This window comes from Vombatus ursinus, unplaced genomic scaffold (assembly GCF_900497805.2).
Source record: "Vombatus ursinus unplaced genomic scaffold, bare-nosed wombat genome assembly UNPS02014768.1, whole genome shotgun sequence".
NCBI lineage: Eukaryota > Metazoa > Chordata > Mammalia > Diprotodontia > Vombatidae > Vombatus > Vombatus ursinus.
In genome coordinates, this window is record NW_020954546.1 from 26901099 (window position 1) to 26925201 (window position 24103).

The 24103-nt window shown below is 42.4% G+C and overlaps 1 protein-coding gene across 3 annotated transcripts in view; it reads right to left on the minus strand.

Annotated features, from left to right (window-relative positions):
* Positions 1 to 6501: 6501 nt before the first annotated feature.
* Positions 6502 to 24103, minus strand: part of NLK (nemo like kinase) — a 129798-nt gene continuing 112196 nt past the window's right edge. Inside the window, exons 8-12 of one of the 3 annotated variants that reach the window (XM_027861653.1) lie at positions 12455 to 12541; positions 11185 to 11383; positions 10051 to 10144; positions 8594 to 8719; positions 6502 to 6653 (exon numbers count right to left, since the gene is read on the minus strand). In XM_027861653.1, the coding sequence (XP_027717454.1) occupies positions 8665 to 8719; positions 10051 to 10144; positions 11185 to 11383; positions 12455 to 12541 (435 nt within the window). In that variant the 3' untranslated portion in view covers positions 6502 to 6653; positions 8594 to 8664. Of the gene's footprint in view, positions 6654 to 7234; positions 8720 to 10050; positions 10145 to 11184; positions 11384 to 12454; positions 12542 to 24103 lie in introns of those variants that run through there. The other 2 variants (XM_027861652.1, XM_027861654.1) reach the window with 2 other exon arrangements.

Here is a 24103-nt window from a genome sequence, read left to right on the forward strand (position 1 = left end):
TTTCTCCAGTCATCAGGCTGTTTGGTGTTCTTTGGGAAAGGGTACCACTACCACCAAGGGTCAGAACTATGGAGAGGAACCTATTCCTCTCCCATCATCATTCTCCTCCCCCTGGGTGTTCATGGCACTGCGATCATGGTTTTCTTTCTTACTAGTTTCACCAATTCTTGGTCCCTGTGCAGGATCATCACTATGTTCTGCCCCCTAAGTGTGGGTCTATCCTGGGTTCTGTCCTGGGCCCTCTCCTCTTCCATGTAGACATTTTCTGTAATGGATTCAATGATCTTTCTGCAGTTTCTCTGCAGACATCTCATTTCTAATTGCTTGTTGGACAACTCCTTCTGGATATCCACAGGCATCTCAACTCAATGTGTCCAAATCTACCTAACTCATGATCTTTCCCCTAAAGTGACTAATCTTTTTCTGTCATGGGTAAGTCACCTGAGTTCACAACTTCGAAGTTTCCCTAGACTAGGGGTTCTTAACCTGGAATTCATGAACTTGTATTCTTTGAAGAAAATATTTTGGTAACTTTCAAATAATGATTTCTTTTCTAATACTATATATTTTTATTTTATGCACTTAAATACATTGTTGTTAGGAGGCATTCATAGATTTCACTAGACTGCCACAGGGAGCCATGAGAGAAAAAAGGATAGTAACTTCTACCTTAGCCTTTTTACTCTTCCTGTCTTCTAGCCGTCATATCCAATTAATTGCCAAGTTTTGTGTTTTTTAAAATCCTATCTCTATAATTTCTCACATCCATCCCCTTTTCTTGCCTCATACTAGAAGTACCCTCCTTTGGGGCGTCAGCCACCACTGGCCATCCTGCATCCATTGCTTTCTGACTTCAGTCTATCCTCTCACTGCCGCTCCATTGAGAGGCAATGTGTCTCTGGATACACATAAGGAATTGGCACTTGCAGGTCTTTTTTTTTTTTTTTCTTCCTGTTCTTGGCATGTAAAAATGATCATTTTATTCAGCATTTGTCAAATTCAGAATAAATATTTCCAAAAACTGTTGTAGATGGAGAGCAGGCATCCCACTCCTGACAAATCTCGTGTGACCTAGGGCACTCAGAGCAGATGCAGTCTGCAGATCTGCACTAGCAGAGCGGGCTGACTCATCAGGTCTTTCCTGCACCAATTAAATCACCGTCTGGACCACCCCCCCTCCCCCCAAGGTTGATACTCCCCTCCTGCTCAAAAAGATCCCTGTGGCCTCTAGAATAAAGTACAGACTTCTCTGTTTGGCATCTGTGATTTTATCTGGCTTTAGCTTCTTTCCAGGATCACTCCCACTTCGCGCCAATCTGCCTCCTTGTCCCTTGCATGTGATATGCTGTCTCCTACCTCCATGATTTTACCCGACTCTTGGTTCAGCTAGAGATTCTCCCTCCTCCTGTGGCTGAAGCACCAACCTAACTTATTTTGCATACACCGTATTTGTTTGTCTATATGTATCTCCCAGTGGGATGAAAGCTTCTCAAAAACAAGAACGATTTCATTTTTGCACAGTTGCCTGGCACGTGGTAAATGCCTAACAAAATCTTTTTGAATCATCATCACAATTCTGTCAGAAGGGAGAGGTCCCAGGCGATGCCAGTCCAGGAAATCATCCTGCTCTTGACTGGATGCCTCTGGAGGTGTGGCCACATCTGTTCTTTTGATTGCCTTGCCAAACTGTAGTAAGAAGGAATGGCCGTGGACTAGGCTGCTTGTCCCGGATGTGATAGCTGAGCTTGTCTACTCAAGGTCATCAAAAGCTAGACCCCCATCAAAAGTTGGAGCCCCAACTAGTCTAGTCATCCCAAAAACGATCTTGGTTCCTGCTTGTATTTTATTGCTCTGATAAGCTTTGGTTTCTGACCCTGTGATGGCAGGAGCCTGCTAGGATAGAGGGAAGAGAGAAGGAAAAGCCTATCTTAGGAACTCAGAATTCCTTGTAATCATACAGTCTTTGAATTTTATAGCTGATATGTCATCTAAGCAAGCTTTGCAGAAGAGAAAGCTGAAGGCCAGAGAGGGGAAGTGAGTTGCCCAGGATTATACAGTGGTACTAGAAACTGGGTTTCTTGGCTTCTTGTCTGATGTTCTTTCTGTTCAATTAATATTTATTGAGCATCATATATACAAGATACCAGTCTAGGTGCTGTGGATATACAGAGATGATTGATATCTACCCTAGAGAAGCTTACAATTTACCTCTTTCTATATTTAAATTTTTTTTTTTTTCATTTTGCGAGGCAATGGGGTGAAGTGACTTGGCCAGTGTCACACAGCTAGTAAGTGGCAAGTGTCTGAGGCCAAATTTGAACTCAGGTCTTCCTGAATCCAGGGCTGGTGCTGTATCCACTGTGCCATCTAGCTGTCCCCACCTCTTTCTATATTAGAACTTGGTTTCCCTGAAGTAACAGATGATCTCTTGCTATAAAGAGCAAAGAAAATTTAACTCTTATGTGTTCAATCCTTGTGAATCAAGTTTAGGTCTTTATTCTTATAACCCCTCCCACCACCAAAAATCTGTTTTTAATCTTTAATAATTAATACTACTTTTGTACCTTTATACTATGTGACATAGTTTTTTCAAAGAAAGTTTCAAAGATACGATCTTTTGTTCGTCAGAAGCCATCATGCACAGTAGTTGGAGAGAAAAAACATATATACCCATGCCAACAGCAGCCGAGTGCTAGACAGCATGGTGGTCACTGTCACTGGAGGGGGCAGTGTCCTACTTTTTGTCTTCCCTTGGCATCTAGCAAGGCAATAAATGAATGAATGAATGAAAAGACGTTCGAAAAAGGGAGAAATGGGCCTGGGAAGAATGCAGGGGTGTGTGATCTAGGTTTTCCAGGATTTAGAAAGCAAAGGGGGATATCACCAGGCTTCAAGGTACGAGCTAGCGTAGCATACATAAGGATAGCAGTAGGATCCGTCTGACTGGACCTGCAGATTCTTACTGGAAATTGCTGGAAAGCCAGATTTTATCCTGTTGACAGCAGGTTGCTCCTGTTGATTCTTGGGCAAGGGAGGGATGTGATGAAAATAGTTTGGGGGTAGAATTATCTGGTATGGGGTAGTATGGTTTAGGTCGAATCATCTCATCAGCTCCCACAAATGTCAAATGTCAATCCTCTATGCTGAGGATTCTCAGATCTAATTATCCTGCCTCAAACGCTGTGCTCCATTTGTCTTGCATCTCCAGATGCCTTTTGTACAGAGATCCAACCTGTCCAGTAGACATTTTAAACTCAACGTGTCTAAAACTGAACTTATCTCTCCCGCCTCTTATGTTCCCTGTTACCCTCCCAGTCCCTCAGAATAGCAACCCAGGGAATCATCCTGTACTCTTCACTATCTGTGCCCCGCCTATCCCCCCTCCCCCAAACATTCAAGCTGTTGCCAACACCTCTTGAATACACTGTCTTCTCTGACACTGTCCCCACCCTGGTGTGGGCCCTCATCACCTCATTCCTGGACTATTGCAGTATCCTGCAGGGGAGATTGCCTGCCTCAAGTCTCTCCCAGCTCCAATCCCTCCTCCATTCAGCCACCAAAGTGATTTTCCTAAAGCGGAGACTTGATCATATCAACCCACCCCCACCCCATTCAATAAACTCCAGTGACTCCTTATCTCCCCCAGGATCAAATATGCAATCAAAGTCCTGCATAACAGGTCGCCTCCTACCTTTCCAGTCTTCCTTCGCCTTATTCCCCACCATGCATTCTTTGATCCAGTGATGATAGTGGCTTCCTGGATGTTCCATGAATAAGACATTCCATCTGTTGTCTCCAGGTATTTTCTCTGGCAGTCCTTCATGCTTGGAATGCTCTCCCTCCTCTGCCCTGATTGCTGACCTTCCTGGCTTCCTTTAATCCCCAACTAAAATCTCATCTTTTACAGGAAGCCTTTCCTAAACCCTCTCCATTATTTCATGCTTATCCTATATATAGTTCCTTTATATAGATTTGTTTGCACGTTGTCTCCCCCATTCGATTGTAAGCTGCTTAAGGGCAAGGATTTTTTTTTTCACCTTTTTTTGGTATCCTCTATCCTCTGCACTTAGCACAGTGCCTGGCACACAGTAAGTGGTTAATAAATGTTTGATTGCTAGTGATGCTGGAGAACTGGAGAAGGGAGATGGAGGACATTGTGGACCACACAGAGAAGATATTTCACAGTGGGAAGAAGAGAGACTGGGCACTTAGAACTACATAGAGTAAAAGGATCCAGAAAAGGGTGTTCTAAGATAGCAAAGACCTGAACATATTTGAAGGTGGAAGGAAAGGAGACTGGAAGAGAGAGGTGATTACACTACCTTGCATTTGTCTAGTGCTTTGTGACTTTTCAGTGAGCCTTTTCATCTTTGATTTCATTTGTTCTTCACAATGCTGTCTTTGACGTAGACACAGCAAGTATCTGATGGGTTAAATAAAAAAACAACCTAAAAACCTAATCATAATGGAAGTTAAATGACAGCCTCCTTCCCTTAAAACACTGGATTAATTTTGCCAAAGGACTTCAGAGTTCATCTTTTTCTCTCATTCTGAAGCCTCTAAACTACAGGAAGCATGACAAGATTGGTCCAACGGAAACATTTACAGTTATCAAATTAGGAAGCTTTCTGAAATCTTTTGCTATTTACATTCCAACTTGGTGGGATACTTGTGCACATTAGAAGAGAGGATGATGAACACAGGCTGTCATCTGGGAGCTGATTCTAGGCACTGAACTTCCACAGACTTAGTGAAGGGTAAAGAAGCTGCCTCCATGTTCTAAGTAGGTCTTTTCTGTCCTCCATGCCATCAGGTTCACTTGTTGGAAGTTACTAGGAGGAACCAATGAAAATGGTGGTAGTTTTGGTGAAATATCCCAGCAACTTGCCATTTGATGTATGCTTCCTTGACTTTTTCCCCTGATTCATTCACCAAGAGTGAAGGGACTTAGTTACCATTACACTTGGAAACTGGACCAACTAGCTCGAAGGCAAATGCTGCCCATGGGCCAAAAGCCAAGGAGTTTGTTAAGGAGAGGAGCTCAGGTATTTGCAACATTTATATTTTAAGACAGCAAGGTCAAGTTGCCTATTAGGAACCAATTCTGTTTGGGAATGAAAAACAGAAAAAGCAAAAGACCAAACAGAGAATGAGAGCAGATGAAATACACCTACTACAGTTCTAGCCAAACATTTTGCCCAAAAGTGCTATGAAAGAAGAATAATAAAGAAACCCCACTTATTATTAAGCACTTGATAAGTGCCAATCATCGTGCTAAAGTAGATAAAAACATAAGAGACAGAGCGTGTCCTCCAGAAGCTCTTATTTTAAGAGAATATAATATAGGGACCAGCGCATAGGAAAGGGGTGGTGTGGTCTGGGATGGTGCAATCTATTGATATGCCCTATCTAGAAGCAATGGTAATGTTGACATGACTGCTATTTCCAGAGTAAGAAGGATGATGGCTGGGATGAAGTGTGGTTGGATATGTTTCCAGGGGAGGAGTGGAGGTCATCTCAGCACACAAGACAACGTGGCATCAGGGCAGAGGTCCCAAAGCTAAGGGGCACAAGTTCTCCCGGGCATGGTTTCAGGTGGTCCAGCCTAGAGGGTACTAATGCACAACACAGCAGGAAGATGGCCCAAAGGAAGAGTGGCTGAAGGTCTGGAAGGTTCTGGATAGTGTCCTATGGAGGACAGCAACTGCTTCTCTCACTTGACAGACTCAATTCTCTGGAAAGAACCAGGTCTGTGGGAGGGTAGTGTGCCTGGAATCAACTCCTAAATGTAAACAACATGCTCACAAGACTCCTTGTTAGCAGTTAGGATTAAGTGGGAAGAGGACTTTAGGACCAGTTCATAAAAGATAAAGACCCTTGATAATTTAGATCTTTATCTTCAAGAAGGGATTGTAGTGACGAATGAAGACACCTCTGATGCCTTGGTTTGGGTGTTCACATCCAAGCCTCGATAGTTATTAGCGTTATATAATATAGTCATATATATTATGTAACTATATTACACACACACACACACACACGTCAATGGACAAGCCATCTGTGTTTCCTCATCTAGAAAATGGATCATAACTTGTATAGCAAGGTGGGATCAATAAATACCACTGTTTTATATCATACTAGAATGGAAAAAAAAGAATGCTTCATTGGACTAACAAAGATTTCATTTCTCATCGGCTCCAAGTGATTCCCATGTCTTGTTCCCCCACCCAATTCTGTTGGTTTCTTAATCTAACTTCCACATACATTCATTCAGGGTCTTGACTTAAGTAGTGATAAATTATGATAAGCATGTTGGTTCAAAGGGGATCAGTTAACTAGGAGTCAATGAGGATGAGTTTTAGGTTCTAAGTTACTTGGTCACATGTATTTTTCACAAATACTTCTGTATGCAACTAACTTTGTGGAAGCTTTTTTATATGGTGGTGGCTTACTGTGACAAAGCTGTGTTGTGTACAAAGGAGGGAGACCGATGTCTGACAATTGTGACCTGAGGGAATTACTAGGCTTCATCTTTATTGGTTATCAAAACCCAGAAGAAAACAGGATGATCTTCCCTGACTGCTGGGGAATGCCACTGTGCCACCAGCTAGCGATGGGACTCCCCACAAGCCAGCTTGCCTCAGCTTCCTCATCTGTAAAAAGAGTGGATGAGACAAGATAAGAAAACCTCTGGGCTCAACATCATGTAACTCTGTAAGTCACTTTCTATTTACTTTTACACAAAAAAGTTGTGTTATCCAAAGAAGAACATTTCAAAATACTTTTCAATAAGACTGGTAACCCTAACTGTAAGGGAAGGGAAGTAAATCAAACTGGGCCCCTGCTTTTTCACACGTCACATTTAATGTTTTCACCACCGTACTTCAAGTCTACATTGTACAAGGTGACCAGCAAGTGTGCCACGTTAACTGACCAACCTCTGAGATTGTACCTTTCAGACCACTGTCTTCTCGGGCTCTTTTTGTCACTAAATACGTTCAGTTGGGTTGATTCTTAGGAGCCTCATAAAAAAACAAAGATACTGCACCATCTTTGTTTAGTAGTTCAATATTTGTCTCTTTCACAGCAATTAATTACTTCACTGAAGTTAAAACTTCCAAACATAACTTACTAAGAGTTTCCAGATTCAGCTCAGATCACTCAGGATGAAAATACTCTGCTAAATACAGATAACTTACAATAACTTTAACAGTTAATAGTCCATAACACACACCAAGGTTTGTTCTTTCCCCAGACCAATTTTAAGACGATCCATCAGTATTCTTGTACAGGTGAAAAACAGTCTTCAATGTTCTTGTCTTGTTTTATTATTTTTTTTTTTAAATATAAAAGTTGGGAGGGACATTCAAGTTTCAAATCTCCACACTGAACTTAAAAAAAATAATCATCATCATCATCATCATCATCATCATCATCATCATCATGTGGAGGTAAACAAGCCAAGCTGTCTAGCTCCAGGAGGTAGAGGCCTTCAGTTGTGTTTATATATACATATGCACAGAAGAATTCAGTGTTCCAACAGAGAAGAAGTAGCCCAAAAGTCATAAGTTATTTACTACGGTGACATTTCAAGACTCCCACAGCTTTGCCTAAGGACACAAACACAATGAACATAATTCCCTATGGGCTGTTGGTTTGTTTTTTTTTTTTTGTGGCATTTTAAAAAACGTTTTTATGTTTTTGTTTTTTTAGATTTTTTTTTTAAACTGTCCAGTGCAGGAAAAGTCTCACAAAATTTCACAGACCTAAAATGTGCAAGCTAGTTTATCGCTATACAGCAATGTTGGGGGTGCTTTTGAAATTAACCCAGAAATGGAATTATTTACATACATGAAAGATGCATGCTTGGGGGTAGGGTCTTTTATGTAAGAAAGAGCAGAAAAACTTCTAATAAAAATAGATTAAATATATATATATTTATATTATATATATATATTTATATATATATATATATATATATACTGGGTAAGGAAAACAGAAGTTTAGTCTTGCCTAGTCACAAACTCATTCTTCTCTACCCACAACATTTGATTTGAGAACAGCACACGTCACCATCACGGCTCTAAGGAGAAGCTATTTATAGGACTTTGATCATCAGGTGGCATGCCCCTCCCCCTCCCTAACCCTCCCTTCCCAAACTGGTGTGGCCACAGTCAGGTGCCAGTTGAGGTGGCTTCATGATTGGTCGCAGTCAAGTTCACTGGATTTCTTAGTTTTAGAAAACCCCAAATCTTCAGGAATGGCTCAAATATAAAAATGTACGACTGTCCTTTTCGTGTGTACAATCTCACTTCAATTAAAAAAATAAAAACAAAAACAAAAAACAACACGGAACCAAAACAACTGTCCCAAATTTGGTTCGATTCTTGATTTGTTCTGAGGAGAGCCATAAGAGTTGCACTAGAATTCATAAAACGTGTGCAACTCTGGGTGAAATAGTTTTCTTCTAAAAGCACAACCACTTTATAAGATTAAAAGTCTAGTAACATTTCTAAATAGTATTCATATCATACAAGTAGTGGTTGTTAATTTAAAACTTCATTAGTGAAATCACAGTACAAGCATGATTAACCTCCAGAATTGCAAAGCCCAGGCTCCAGTGGAAAGCTACATCTTCAGTAGTACAGTAAGTCTCCTCCGAGGTCACTCCCAGACCAGAGGAGATGGCGGCATCTCAGATGGCTGGGCAACAGTGGAACTAAAGCAAAACAAAGTCGATGTGATTAGCCCAGCGAGCGACAGTCAGTTTTGCACGTCGGGAAATATTTCTGCCTTCCCTCCCGCTCTGTGGATTCCCTGCCTCTACCCTCCCCCTTAAAAAAAGTACAATTTCTACATATTTCTGGTTTTCAACTTCTTTCTTGTTCTTTTGATTATCCTTCAAATTACATTGACCCCAAATTGGCATTTCAAGAACCTAAGACTAACTGGAGGAAGAAGGGGGTGGGGTTGTCAATCCTTATAAGGTCCAGAAAAGGCTGATTTAGAACCAGATCACAATTCACATCTCAGGCCTTGCAGTGTTTCCTGGTTTGAATGGTCCAACTAAGGTGCAAGTGTGGGGAAATTTTTTTCCTCCAAAGGCCAGATAAGCAATAGAGACAATTCGATGTGTAACTTGTGTGTTACCTGCTTCTTGCCTTGTACCAATCTTTTTCCTGTGTATTCAAACACAGATCTCCTTAAAGCCAGGGATGGATTCTTAGATTTAGCTCCTCCCACAGTACCTTGTTCAAGTACCCATAAGTAAAAATAACTTGGTTTTGGATTTTTTTTTTGTCCAAGAAGATAGGCAAGAAAAGAATAACTCTTCTTTTTAAAAATTATGGACATGAAAATAAAAGCTCTACTCAGTAAATACAATGGATATATGTTGGGATCGGTTAAAAGAGTGGTGGGAAGAGACAGGTGGGGGAGTGAAAAAGAAAGACAAGCAGAGGAAATGGGAAGAAGTAAATAAATTTATCAGAGACCCCAAACAGGAAGAGGAGAGGTAGAGAGAGAAGGTTCTAAATGCAAACCTCACTCTTGCCATACTTTGGTCAATCAGCTTGGGCCGTGGACTTCTAAACATTTTTTGAAGTGGAAGGCAAATGTACTCTGAGCTACAGTTATTGAAGAGAAGTATGGAGACACTGTGTGTCCCAAGTCATCAATAGCTTACAACTGTAGTAAGACTTTTGGGACGTGTGGTGTACGAAGCTGGGCAGGCGAAAGGTCCCTTTGCAGCAGTGGGTTTCCCCATTTTAGAGAGCAAGACAGTGCAGTTATCCAAGAACCCTTGCTTAATCGAAGTCAGGCTTGAAGGTGGTGATGAGAACTAAAGCCTGAATTCTTTCTGTACTTTGGTTTAAAAGCAAAGCACTTAAAAGAAACTTTTTGGTTACCCATCCGACAAAAATGCAGCCCTTGCCATCTATTCAAATGAAATGAGAAGCATGCTCAAATAACTTTGTATCACAAAAGTATCTTTAATTCCAACTAAAAGCCTAGCTATCACTGGGAAAAACGGAAATGAGGACCACATACCTAATGAAGCTCTTAAAAGCAGCAGACTGAGGGTTGATGCAGAGAGGCACTCGGTTTCCTTTCTGCTGTTCCAAAATGAACTGATGAATAATTTCTGTGGAGCAAACACAGATCAAATAATCTCAGCCAGTTCATAGAAGCTTGGATTCTTGGTTGCAGCCAAGCCAACACCAAAATGATGCTTCCTATAGCTTCAATGAGAGCAACTGCTAGTCATCTAAGATGCCCCCCCTTGGACCCATCTGATGTGACCGGAAACACCAGCATGAAGAGAGAAGAGCTGTCTCTAAACTTGGGAGGAAACGGATAGGAGATGCCTTGTGGGTGGTCTCTTCTTGTGGCTTTGAATACTATTTAAAGATCCGGCTGGTATGAGGCTGCAGGCCACACCTGAATCACCCTGATGCGTCCAGATTTTGCCATCTTTACTGGATACCTAATTGTTCTAAGTATAACTTCACATTTTAAAATCTACATGATTTGGAATCCAGTTATCTTGAAGGCTGCCCCTTTTTAGCAAAAATGAGATCAATATTCTGGTGGCTGACCTACCGTCCCCCCTCAAAAATTAGGGAACTTATGTGGAAGATATATATGTTAGAAATTTCTACTCTCTTTACCTTGACCAGCTATCTCATTAATGATTTTTATTGTCTGTCCTTCTCATGTAGTAAGTTTTGTAGCTAAAGTACTCAATAAGATTCATCTACTCAGTTCAACTGAATAGGTCAAGATTTTACTATGATGACTTAGTCCTCATGTGAGCCATTCCCACAGGAAGTCATCCTTGAAAATGAGTGCTTGTCTCAAACATTTTTAGCCAATTTGCCTCACCGTGAAGTCCCCAGTTAATCTTTTTTTTTAAAATTTCTTTATTTTTAGTTTTCAACATTCACTTCCATAAGATTTTAAGTTCCAAATTTTCTCCCCATCTCTTCCTTCTCCCACCCCAAGATGGTGTGCAATTTGATACAGGCTCTACCCCAATTAATCTTTATACCTTTCATAGCAGAAAGCATTTCTATGCTTGGGCAAAGCTGCAGAAGGAGTAGGGCCTGGCCCCGACACTGTGCTACAGAAGAGAATATGTGACTCACTTTTCCAATCTGGCCACTAGATGTCAGGGACACTCACCTTTTACCTGTCGAACAGAACTGAGATTCTTCTCAAAAGTGTCATCAAATTTGGGATTGGTGATGGGTTCAAAGTCACTGGTATAAACTCTTCCAGTGGAGGTGGAAAAACAACATTTACACATACAGGTGTGGTATCGCAGCCGCCCTTCATCCAGGTAGGGGTGGGCTAAGGCGTCCTTAGCAGATATTCTTTTGGACTGAAATCAAATTGGGAGAGAAGGACACACTAATAGGACATCTTTGGTATACACATATGTTAATACTTCTTATCTTTTAATCATACATTCCAGTGTAAAAAGTAAAACTCGAAACTGACAAATGGAGAGCATACCACTAGGGGGAGCCTCTGACTTGGAATTCTTATTAGCAGGGCCAGCCCTCCATGGATGCCATGGTACTAGCTTGAACTCATTCTCACAATGTGAAAAATCCCATCTGTCATTGATTTAGTTGCTAGAAATTGCGATCGTTTTGACTGTTTAAAACAGAATCTTTTTCAAGGTATAAAAGCTTTCATTTTAAATAACAGGTCATCATTCCCCAATTATATCACAGTACTTGTAATTAAATGTGGCGAGGAAGACTTTCTAGGCCATTTCATTAGAGACGCTACAATGTAGGCATTTTGAAGAAGCTAAAAAGTCTTATGTCTCTGGCTTTATCTTGAGATCGAAAAAGCCAGAAATTCTAGTTCCAAATGTGTACAAACCACTCCACAATATTAAATGTAACAACAATATATCAAGGGAAGAGATGTATCCATTTTTTAAGTCCAGCGGACACAACAGGGAAGAGGAACCTCCCAAACAGTTTTTGAGTGTTTAAGGAGCCAATTGTTACTGGCACAGACCATGTAAATTACAAACAAAGACAAGTCAAGAAATGGCATTTAGGAAACCACCATCTTAACATCAAATAGATTAAACATCAATCTTATGAACAGGATGGGCAGATCTTTTCAGATTAACTTTCTTACTTCTACACCTAATTAAACTTTAGATGGTGTCAGGCATCCTGTTATGCTTACTGAGAGGGACAAGAGAGGTTATAATGGTGCCTCATCATGTCTTTACCTTATTCCTTAGAACTGAAAAGTCTAGCACCATTGTTAAAAACCAAATGTTTGTATAGTCAGTGGGCAAAATACCCACTGGGCTGGAAACAGATGCTTAAAAAAAGATAACCCACATTGCCATCTCAGCCAAACCAGGATGTGTCTTTTAAAAGATAATTTAAAAAAATATTAAAAAAAAAACACCACTACTTACTGGATCAAAGACCAACATCCTGCAAAGGAGATGAACAGCTTCATGTGTTGCTTGGCTAGACAGTGTATAGAGTACAGGAAGAGATGGCTGAGAAAGAGAAGAATGGCAAGGATGTAAGCAAGTCATTGTTGAAATATCTACTGAGTAAAATCAATTTCTGACAGGATAAACATCTAGTTCAAAAGACTAGAGTCTGAACTTGAAAAGGAACTGATCTTTTCCCATTAACTAAGATTTCAAAGTCAAACAATTGTTAGTCACTTCAAAGAATGCATTTTAAATTTAAGTGATATTCAGGGTTGGCTGGAACACAAAAGCCACCCTAAACCCAGGTTCAATGAAAACCAATTCTGTAAATATTGCTCACAGTTCTATGCTTTTTAAAGCCTGTTGCAAAGAAGAGAAAACTAAGCATACCTAGGGAAGGCATTTTTAAAAATTAGACAATATATACAAAGTAAACATTTGAACAACAGGTTATGACAGGACCCCAGACTTTCTAAAAATGCTACCTAAAATCTCACACACCTGCAGAACAAATTCCTGACGAGTTTGTTTTTGTTCTCATTGGCTCTAAATTCTCTCAGCTCTTTCCTGATTATCTACAGTCTTACAACTTGAGACCTCAAAATTTATCTATTCCAACCCTTAGTTAGATATCGGCACAAATCCCTTCTGTTATATCTAACAAGTAATGAGGAACTCACTATACCCCATGAGGCACCCCATTCCCCACTACCAGACAGCTCTAATTGTTAGACAATTCTTACTTTGAAAGCCAAGATACTTCCTGACAGCTTCTACCAACTCATCTTAGCTCTGCCTTCTTGAGACTATCTTCCACCTGACAAACCTCCACATATTAGAACAGAGGTTCCCAAACTTATTTGGCCTACTGCCCCCCTTAAAAAAATTACTCAGCGCCCCTCTGGAATCTACTTTCCTGAAATTTGCATCATTTCAAAAAAATATAAAATATTTTTAAAAAATGATGCATCTTAAATTTACGAATGTATTGTAAATTTGTTTTTTTTTTTCCCTGCATTGAAATTTTGGTGACACCATATAGTATCATATTGTAAACAAGTCATTACATGCACATATTCCTTGGTGATGTACACCTGCCAATGCTGGACTTCCCGACAATGCACCACACACTTGCCTGCCAACACTTGCTTGTTAAGACCTATTGGTGGACTTGACCACTGATGGGGTTAACTTGCATTTTGTGTGCTTATTTGGAAAATAATGTAATCACTATGACTTTACCTCTGTTTACTATCTGTTGTTACACAACAGATGAAACATGTACAAATGGTTTTTCAAAATTTTCTTATCTTCTCTTCTCTCCACATGCTTCCACTGCCCCTTTATTTTTATTTAACACCCCCCAACTGCACCCGAGGCTACTATTGCCCCCATGGACTGTTCCAGCGCCCCCCAGCGATGGGGTATCACCCACTTTGGGAACCAATGTTTTAGAAGGTCTTCTCTTCTTGAGGCTAAACACTCCTTATTTCTTCATTCTTTAAATCACATGGTTTTGAGTTCTCTAATCATCCTGGCCTCCCTACACTGGATATGCTCCAGAAGAAAACCCAGTGCTCAGCACTGAATGTAATCCTCCAGATACAGAGGGCAGAGGAGGAAAGTGGCCCCATTACACTAAATTCTATTAATCTAGTCTTAGACTGGATTAGCTTTTTTGGCCTTCATATCCTGTTATGAGGTTCCAGGGAAGTAAAATGCCTAAGTCCTTTTCACAGGAATGTCTGTTCACCTGTACTTGTGCAATGATCTTATGTATCTCAGTGAAGAAGGTTTGCTTCCTTCCTCAACAGGCCTTCATGCAGATCCCAGATGACCTTCCCACCACAGTAATCTGGCCCAAGGCTAACCAGACCTGCAGTTGGCAGCCCCTTTGCATCATGCCCCAGTGATCACAGGGAGACCACAAAACCATTTCATTCAACCTGTTTAGCATAATGCCTGAGCATCACCATTGTGGTTCTTTTGCCCCAATCCTTACTAATTCACTTTTGTGGGGGAGGAGGGGGGAGGGAGAGGACAGGGATGCAAAGATAAAGTTCTTTTGGCATCTTTTCTCCTAATGGCTTAATAAAAAAGCATAACCTTGAAGCAGTCTCTCCTTTCCCTTCAAGTTAGATAAGTTCTAAATTTTCTGCCAAATGTGATCTCACTTGATTTATGTACTATTTTAAAAAAATAAAATAAGCCCCTCAGCCATTTCCATTGGCTTGCAAAATTGGCTCTGGCCCATGGACAACTCAAACCAGGCCTGTAGACAAAGTGACAATTCAAAGGATGACACAGTTAAAGCCTATACTTAAAGAGAAACTAACATTTGGATCAGTGACCCCTCTTCTTTGTTCTGGAAACTGAAAGCTGAAGTGGGTATGGCCCCTAGGCTAAACCCTTCATAACTTGATCCTTTTCTATAGCAATGAATATTCAACACCCACTATTTCTTTAGGGACTTTGGTTATAAATTTTTATAACTTTAAGCATCACCTCATTTTATACTGCCATGGGTGGTCCTGGTTTGTGAGATGCTTCAAGCCTAATTCTGAGTGCCCAAGAGAGGGATGGGGAAGGAGTGAGCTCCACTACCCGTGTCCAACACTACCAGGGCCCCAAAGACTTCCTCATTAGATTAATTCAAATAATCACAGACTACGACTAAGAAGACATTTTGGACTCAAGATTCATGTTTAAAAAAAAACCAGAGTAGCTTTACTTTAACAGGTATGTGATGACTGGTAGTTCCAAGAATCCTTCCTTCCTTTCAAGGACACGTATTATCATACTGCTGGTCCTAAAGGATACTGAGGCAGTCCTACTATAAAACTGATATAGTATTTCCCATGGGAACCTTGTATTTCCAGGGCTGTGAGCCTATGGAAGAAAAAGCTATTTCAGAAATGTTATCTTTGTAAACTTCAATAATAGGCTAGAAAAGCTATACTTTAAGGACCCAAGATTTCATCAGTATGGATACTCTTTTCACTGATGTAGATCCCAGACCCACTAACTTAGTAGGCAGTCTTGGAGAGTTGCTGGTGTCTTAAAAAAAAAAAATCACAACTCTGTGGTCAAGCAGTGACTGCACTGGTACCACCAGTCTCAGCTGTACTGGTATGACTGCACGAGGGGACACAGTCAGCTGCTGGGCCTGTACTCAAAGCTGGACCAATTTTGTAGATCTTGCCTGAGCTCCTATTCCATTTGCATAGTCTTCAAAAACCCAGGGTGTACAACAGTAAGATATCAGAGTACGGTTTTAATGGAGGAAAAGGGGACAACACAAACATGAAAACCTAAGTTTCACATTTCTCCACTTCCTAAACCAGAGTCCTGACAAGATAACAAATCTTAATAATGTAGTCCCTAACCAGCTCCACAGGAGAGAAGCTGCCCTGGAGTTTGCGGCATTTCAAATTCCATTTCCTTCCTCTTTCCTACACTTGCTGTCATCCCGAAACTAGTTTGGGCCCACGATACTATGCAGCGCAAAACATGAAGGAAAGGACAAAGACAATTCTCACAGGACACACCAGAATCAATCTTATTAAGAAAAATCTAAAATCTGCAAGACACCTCAAATCTCTGGGTTAAAAACAAATGTCTGACATTCCTCTCAACATTCACACACCATTACTTTTCGTCTCTTTAAATTGTTACCAGCCCATCTGTTTGATTCCCATGCAAATCTATAAGCCAGTCAGGAATGCAGGAGTGTGTGCAGGTGTTGAGATGAGTCACAAGGACAGGATGTTCCATTAATGATGATTGCCTCAGTCATCATAAGCCAACTACAAGGTCCTGGCTGCCACAGTGGAGCTGGCAGGAGGCTTGTTGGGCTGATGGGATAAAGATCTCTTTATTGCTACATCCAACGGCCTCTTCTCCAGCCTCACCCTCCTGGACCTCTCTGCAGCCTGTGACCTGCTAATGCCCTCTTCCTGCAAGGCTCTCTGTTCCCTGGGCTTTCTTGATATTATCTCTCAATACATACTCTCTTCCTTGGTGATGTCATCCTTTCTGAGCATTCCAGTGATTGTTTCTATGTCTGTCTAGGTGGGGGTGGGGTGTGTGTATGGCAGCTCGGTGGTGCAGTGGATAGAGCACTGAGTTGGGAATCAGAAGACTCATCTTCCTGAGTTCAAATCCAGTCTCAGACACTTACTAGCTGTGTGACCCTGGGCAAGTCACCTCACCCTGTCTGCCTCAGCTTCATCATCTGTCAAATGAGCTGGAGAAGGAAATGGCAAAGCACAAAGAGTCAGACATGGCTGAAATGAACAACAACAATAACACCTTCGGGTTTTGCTCTGGGCCCTCTTTTCCCTCTAGACTACTTCATTTGGTGATGTCATCAGCTTCCCTGAATTAAATTACCATCTCTATGCTGATGATTCTCAAATTTACTTTTCCTGCCTCAGGCTCTCTACTGACCTCCAATCTTGCATCTCCAATTGCCTTTCAGACCTTTGAACTGGATGTCCAGGAGACATCTTAAATTCAGCACGTCCAAAACTGAATCAATTATCTTCCCCCCAAATCCTCCGCACTCTTAGCTTCCTTATTTCTGTTGAGGGCATCACCACCCCCTCCCCAGTCCCCCAGGCTCACAACCTAGCAGTCATCCTGGCCTTTTCCCTTTCTCTTACCCGCCACGTCCAAGCCATTGCCAAGGCCTGTCACTTTCACCTTCGAAGCATCTCCTGAATTCTTCCCCTTCTTTCTTCGGACATTGCCCCCACCCTAATGCAAGCCCTGGTCACCACCTACTTGGATTACTGGAATGCTCTATGGCAGGCCTGCCTGTCTCAGGTCTTTCCCCACTCCAGTCCATTCTCCATTTATTCACCAATCACAGAAAGTGATTTTCCTAAAACTCAGGGCCAACCATGTCACCTTTCCCTTACTCAATAAACTCCAGTGGCTCACTATTGCCTCCAAGAGCAAATACAAAAAGCTCTGTTTGACATTCAAAGCCTTTCACAACCCAGCCCCGCCCTACCTTTCCAGTCTTCTTACATCTTATTCCCCAACACATACTTTTCCATCCAGTGACACTGACCTGGCTATACCACAAACAAGACCCTCCATCTCTCGGCTCAGGGCATTGTCTCTGGCTGTCCCCCATGCCTGGAATGCTCTTCCCCTCCACTCTGACTACCGACCTCCCTGGCTTCTTTTAAGCCCCAAGGAAAACTCCTTCTTTTACTGGAAGCCTTCCCCAACTCCACTTAATTCTAGTGTCATCCCTCAGTTAATTATTTCCTATTATTGCAGCATAGAGCTGGTTTTGTACATATTTGTTTACATGTGGTCTCCCCTATTAGATTGTAAGTTCCTTGAGGGCAGGGACTATTTTGTCTTTTACTCTTTTTGTAAGTACAGTGCCAGCTACAGAATAGTTGCTTTTTATATGTACGTATGCATGCATGTATATAGAGAGAGGGGGGAGGGAGAGAGAGAGAGAGTGAGAAGGGGAAAGGGAGAGGGAGAGGGAGAGAGACACTGATTATTGGGCTTGAAGTCAGGAAGGCCTTGAAGTCAAATCCTGCCACAGACAGGCAGGTTACTTGCAAAAGGGGAATAGTTCTCCAATTGAAAGGAATAGGTTTTTTGCTTTTTTTTTTTTTTTTTTTTACACCCAAACTTCAGATATCCAGGTTTTTAAAAAGCACTCCTGAATAAGCATAGTCAACATAAATATTTTTACTCCCATTTAGGAATTCAAAATCAATATATTAAATAAAATATAACCTGCATTCCAAAGAGCTCACATAAGCCCAAGGTAACTTTAAGAGTTTAACTTTATTTTGAGAGGTTTTTTATTTTTTTTGCTTTTCCAGGAAGGTCTCCCTTCTTAAGTGCACATATAAGTCACCCATCATTTGACTTTTTTTTCTATTCCAAAGGCATGTGAACATGTTGTACTAGTTATCTGATACATACATATGAATGACAGAAGAAACACACCAAACATTCAGAGTATATGAAATGGCTGAGGATTAGAAATCCTTTTACACGGGACTATTTTCCACTATTTTTTTTTTGGACAAGGCAATTGGGGTTAAGTGACTTGCCCAGGGTCACACAGCTCGTAATTGTCAAGTGTCTGGTCTGAGACCAGATTTGAACTCAGGTCCTCCTGACTTCAGGGTCGATGCTCTATCCACTGTGCCACCTAGCTGCCCCTATTCTCCACTTTTTGTTAATTCAAAGTGCTCCCGGGATATTTTATGACCACATCACATATATATATACACATATATTTAAATATTCTCTGTTGACACCATACCCGTATACCAGATTTTCCAGGTAACACCCTCATATTCATTCACTAGTTTCTAGGAAAGCCCAAGCTATAACAGCAGGTGGCACCTGTACCAAACACCAATGCCCAATTGCTGGCTTTTGGTTGTGTGGTGAGAATGCAGGGGATTCAGAAATCCAGGTGCTCTGACTGGTGCTTTTCCCACTGAACCCTCACTTCTAGGACAGAAAACAGGTTGGAATCAGATTACGAATGGCCTTAAATGCCTTATTTGCAGGGAATCGTCACTGACTGTTTTAGACAAGGGAGTGTCATAGTCAGACCAGCGTATCAGCAAGACGATTTTGGCATTCGTGTGAAGACTGACTGCCGAAGGGAGAGTGGAGGCAAGAAGGCCACCGTAGAGGCCTGCACCGGGGAGGGTGGAGGTAAGGACAAAGATCTAAGAGAGTTTACGGAAGTAGATTTTAAGCTCACTAGGTGAGAAGGAGCCACTAATGCACTTAGAGGACTAGGGAAACGGTGGCTGTCCCCCAAGAGGGGAGGAAGCTGCAAGGAGGCAGGCGTCGGGGAAGGGAGGCCATGCGGAGTGGGAGGGGTGAAGCGGAAATCCAGGCAGAGACGTCGGACAGCCGCGAACGCTGACGAGAGCTGGGGGGACGGACCGCGGCAAACGTCCAGATTTAAGAGTCCCCTGCAAAACCGCGGGAAAGGGCGACACCACCGAGGATCTACTGGGAGAAGTCCAAGGACAAAGCCCGGTGACGTGGTGACCCTGAGAGAGGAGGAGAAAGAAGATGAAGAGAAGGAAACAGATGGCAGTGGGCGACCCAGGCGCGTGTACAGGAGGAGGGATGGTACACAGATCAAACACTACAGAAAGGTCTGAGAAAGCCGGTCACTGGAATCGGCAATTAAGCGATGGCGGCCTCTTAAAGAACAGTTTCAGTAAGTACAACGCGGAGGCTGGAAATCACGCTGCACAGCTGAGAGCTGACTGATCTGAGCGGAGCAGACTAAGGTTTTTACAAGTTTAAAAGTGAAGAGAAAGAAATGCTGGCCAGTAGCTCATGGGAGTAGCAAGTTTGGGGAAAGGTTTGTTTCAGGATGGACGAAGTCCGCACGGGTCAGGAGGTGGAGGAAGAGAGCTTGGGCCCATGCTTTATCTGAAGGCTGGATGTCAGGGGCATTCAAGCTCAGGACAGTTAGGAGGGCTATTCAAACTAAATGGGTGAAAAAATTTGTAGGTAGGCGGTGAAAGCTGATGACTGAAACCTGGGCAATGAGATAGGAATGGGAAGAAGCCAACGAGGGCAACGGATGAGATTTCTCAGGGAGTGCAAGTTGTGGTATTCAGGATTCTCTATTAAACACCTCCTTTTTTGGGGGGCGACTACAGGCTTTCCAGGCAGCCCTATCCCAACAGAGGGAAGCTTGTCCTAGCCACCAGAGGAGGATTCTGTTAGAATTAGAGCCTAGTCTCTTTTATCCTAGGAATTTTAATTCGTAGGGCAGGCAAGAAACCCTGCTGGAGGGGAAGGGAAAGAGAACTAGGGGCACACCCTCTTAAGGTCTCTGTCAGGGTCATCTCCTGGGAGATGGTATAGAAGACTAGTAATGGGGCGCTGTTTCCTTTTCTGAAGGATGGAAACTGGAGGTGCTGGTGGATGGCTAGATCTTAGGTTGAGTTTTCTGGCCTATAATTCCTTTGGCCGATGAAGCACTCACATTTTTTTTTTTTGCTGGAATACAGAGCTCAGGATGGACTGAGATTCAAATTCATCCACATCCTATACAAGTATGTGGTAAGAATACAAAGGTAGTGGATGAAGAATCATACCATCAAGCTGGATGAAGCAGAGCCAAGATTAATGAAATATAGGGTGAATCTCAAGGCTAAAGAATTTAAGATGTGGTTTGTAGCTGACTAGTTTAATGAACTTGGGAATAAAGTAGGGACTATTTTTTGGAGACTATTAGGTGGACCATTATTATGGGATTAACGGTTATACTTAATCTCCCAACCATGGGGAATTCTCCTGGAGAACAGGACTTTATCAATTTGGGGGTTCTAGATTTTCTTGAGGGATGTCTGTAGGTTGGCTTGGGCTACTTGGAGTATGAAGTAGTCCACGGACCACAAACTTGAATACAAGGCATACTTTGCTGGAAATACCTGGAATGGCATCTACAGTTCACAATGAAGAGGGGTGTTCTGAGTGGAGGACCAAGAGATGTTATTGCACAAGACTGGTAGTGGGGAGGAGTGAAGGGCACTGAGGCTGGTGATGAGGAGAGGCGTAGTACCAGGGGTTCTGTTCCAGGGTATGCTTTTTTCCCTAATTTGTCACAAAGCTTAGCTTTGCCATACTGTACATAAAGAATCCAGTAATGAACTCTATGGTGATCACAGCCCGTGGGCGCTAACAGGGGCTATAAGAGGCCTTCTGGCTTCCTGGTGTAGTGCTTGCCTTAGGCACACAGTTACATGTCTTCAAATATGAACACACATCTGACAGGATCACAGTCACTAGAAATCCTTGGTTGTTGTGTGCAGGACCTTGGATGGATTGGTCGAAGGGAGGATTATCACAGCACAAGGGCAGGACCTGGGTAGATGTGGGTACTGCTGTCCTTACCACACTTCGAACGTGAGGAACTTAGCCCCGCAGGCACTCAGGAGGCTAATCAAGAGGTTCCCTTCTTTCAGAGATCTTCCAATTTAGGGCCATCGGGAACCGAAGAGACAATTTAGACCAGAGATGGGGAACCTGCAGCCTCAAGGCCACATGTGGCCCTCTAGGTCCTCAAGTGAGGCCCTTTGACTGAATCCAAACTTCCCAAAGGATTTGTTCTGTGAAGCATTCCCTTGGGAATTTGACTGGTATAGAATTAAAAGTGCAAACTAACTTTGATCATATTGTCATTTTTATTGTATTGGCGTAGCCTAGCCATGAACATGGAACATTCTTCCAGTTACTTCAGTTGTTCTTTATTTTCTGAAGAAGCCCTTTGTAATTGAATCCACATGAGTCTTTTGTGTGTTCTGGTAGGTCGACACCTCAAATTTTATGCAGCCAGGATTTCTCAATAGCTAGAAGGAGAAGTTGTATCAATGAAGGATGCCTTTTAAAGAATCCTCATAGTTTTCAGAGCTACCTTGCCTCAGGAGAAAATTGGTCATGGGTCATGGTCACCTGCCCCAATCTTAATGGGTCTCAGCTATCTGAGGCGGGGCTGGGCTTCTTTGAAGCATCATCTTTATCTACCTTGTCCTAGGAATCTTCTGAGAGTTGCATGAGGAGCTCTACCAGGGACCTCTCCTGAGTCCTTGTAGCCTTCATCACCAGTCTTAGGCCCAGGGTATTGGCCTCGGGGTCCTGACAGGGTCATACTCCAAGGAAGCCTGGGATTCAAAGGAGTAAGTGAAGCGGTCAAGGCTGGGGGGGACGGATGCAGTCAGTGTCTAGAAGAAATCAGGCTCTCCTGATGGACTTTACTGATGGTGATAGAATCCTCAACTACTTATTTTTTTTGGGGGGGGAGGGAAGAAACAGATTGCTGAATGCCATGTGAGTAAAGTCGGTAGCATCCAAAGAGTCCAAACCAAGGTGGGATTCTTAGTCATTAACAATGAAATCTAAATCCTGGTCAGACGGCAAGAGCCGACAGATGGATCAAGGAGGCTAAAGTAAATAGTGGGCGGAGGCAAAGACCACAACCCTCCCCCCTGCCCCTTGATCTCAAAGAAGCACCACAAAGCATCGATGGTACGAGGATGGACTGGATGTCATGGTGTGTTAAGCCACGTGAAATATCTTTTAAAAAAGTCTTTGCTGAAACTGGGGTCGACAAGCAGACCGTCGGATGTGCCTACACGTGCACATGCGCACACCCACACACCCAAAGTCTTTTGAACCCAGTTTTTGGTGTAAACAGAGCAGCCCCCAGCCTGATGCTCAGGCAGCCCTTACTAAGCTGTAGAGGCACGATCTCTGACTATGGCTGTCACGCTCCAGGAAGCTCTGCTGTCATATGGCTATGGGAGTGAAGATCAACTTTATATAAGCAAGAGCTGAATGTTTATACAGAAAAATTTGGGTCAATTTACACTTTGTGTAAACATAGCTGTAAATCCTTCCCAGCTGGGTCTACCAAAATTCAAGGCATGGTGGTCTTCAGATAGAGCTCATGTGCCATGCCCCTGCTAGACAAGACAGTGCTCAAATACAAGCTGCTGGGAGTGTAAAGTCTAAGGTCTAGGCTACAAGAGTTAGGGGTCTGAAGGCAGTGACGCTCCCTCCTAGGCACAATGGGAGCCCTAATTCCAGTCAACGAGGGGGCTCACACAAAGTCACTGGTTAACGGCCAGTGGAGTTATATTCCTACACATTTCCACGCGATGCCCTCAGTCACATTTCAGAGCCATTATGCCGCCTTCTCAGGGACAAGTCTGCCACGTGTGAAAAGATCAACAAGCTGGAGACGGTGGGGCGGCATCCTGGTGTCTGATGCTCATCAGGTCTCCATTCTCTGCTGGCCCAACAGTCTTGTGAGAACACCTTCACTGCGGGCACTCACTAAATGAGCTCTCTGTCCATTCAGCAGAGTATTTCTTGATCACGTTTCCCTGCATGCAGGACTTTCCCCTGGATTTGTCACTATATTCTAAAAATGTTAATTCCTCAAATGGCTTTAATGGTTCTGAGCAAACAAACAGCAAAGAAGGGTGGCCACCATTGGAGCATAGCTTAGAACACAAAAGCCTACACCTGTGTTTATGGGCTCTCACTGGTTTTAAAAGATAATACCACTCTATTATCCTTCACCCCTTGAAAAACCCTTCTTAGGAATGAAAAGGTATGAGCTGTAAAGTCCAGGGCTCTGAACAAAGCCACAAATGGTGATGATCGTATTACCTTCTTGGGAAACAAAAAAGGCAAAAAAAAAGACAACCCATATTGCATTTTACTTAGCTAGCTACGCAGGTTTATGTATACCAGAATACTCCGGTATTTTACATAAAACACTATGAAGTGGCATTTTGGAACGTGCCCTCATGGTTTGGTTATATATAAAAGTGAAACACTTTTATCTGGTACCAGCTTTGGTGTGATACGCTGATTTGTACAAAGACCTAACACATTACACAGTTGCTGGTTAGGGTTTTTACCAAGGATATTGAATGGTTTGCTATTTTCCCTAATCTAGGTAAAAAACTACGTCTTGGAGAGTTAACAGCACTGGATCCATGACTATAAAAGGGAACAGCCTGGCAAAGAAAATGTTTTCTCAATGGACCTAAATGTCATTGGAGACAGGGGCTCAGGGCGGCTGAA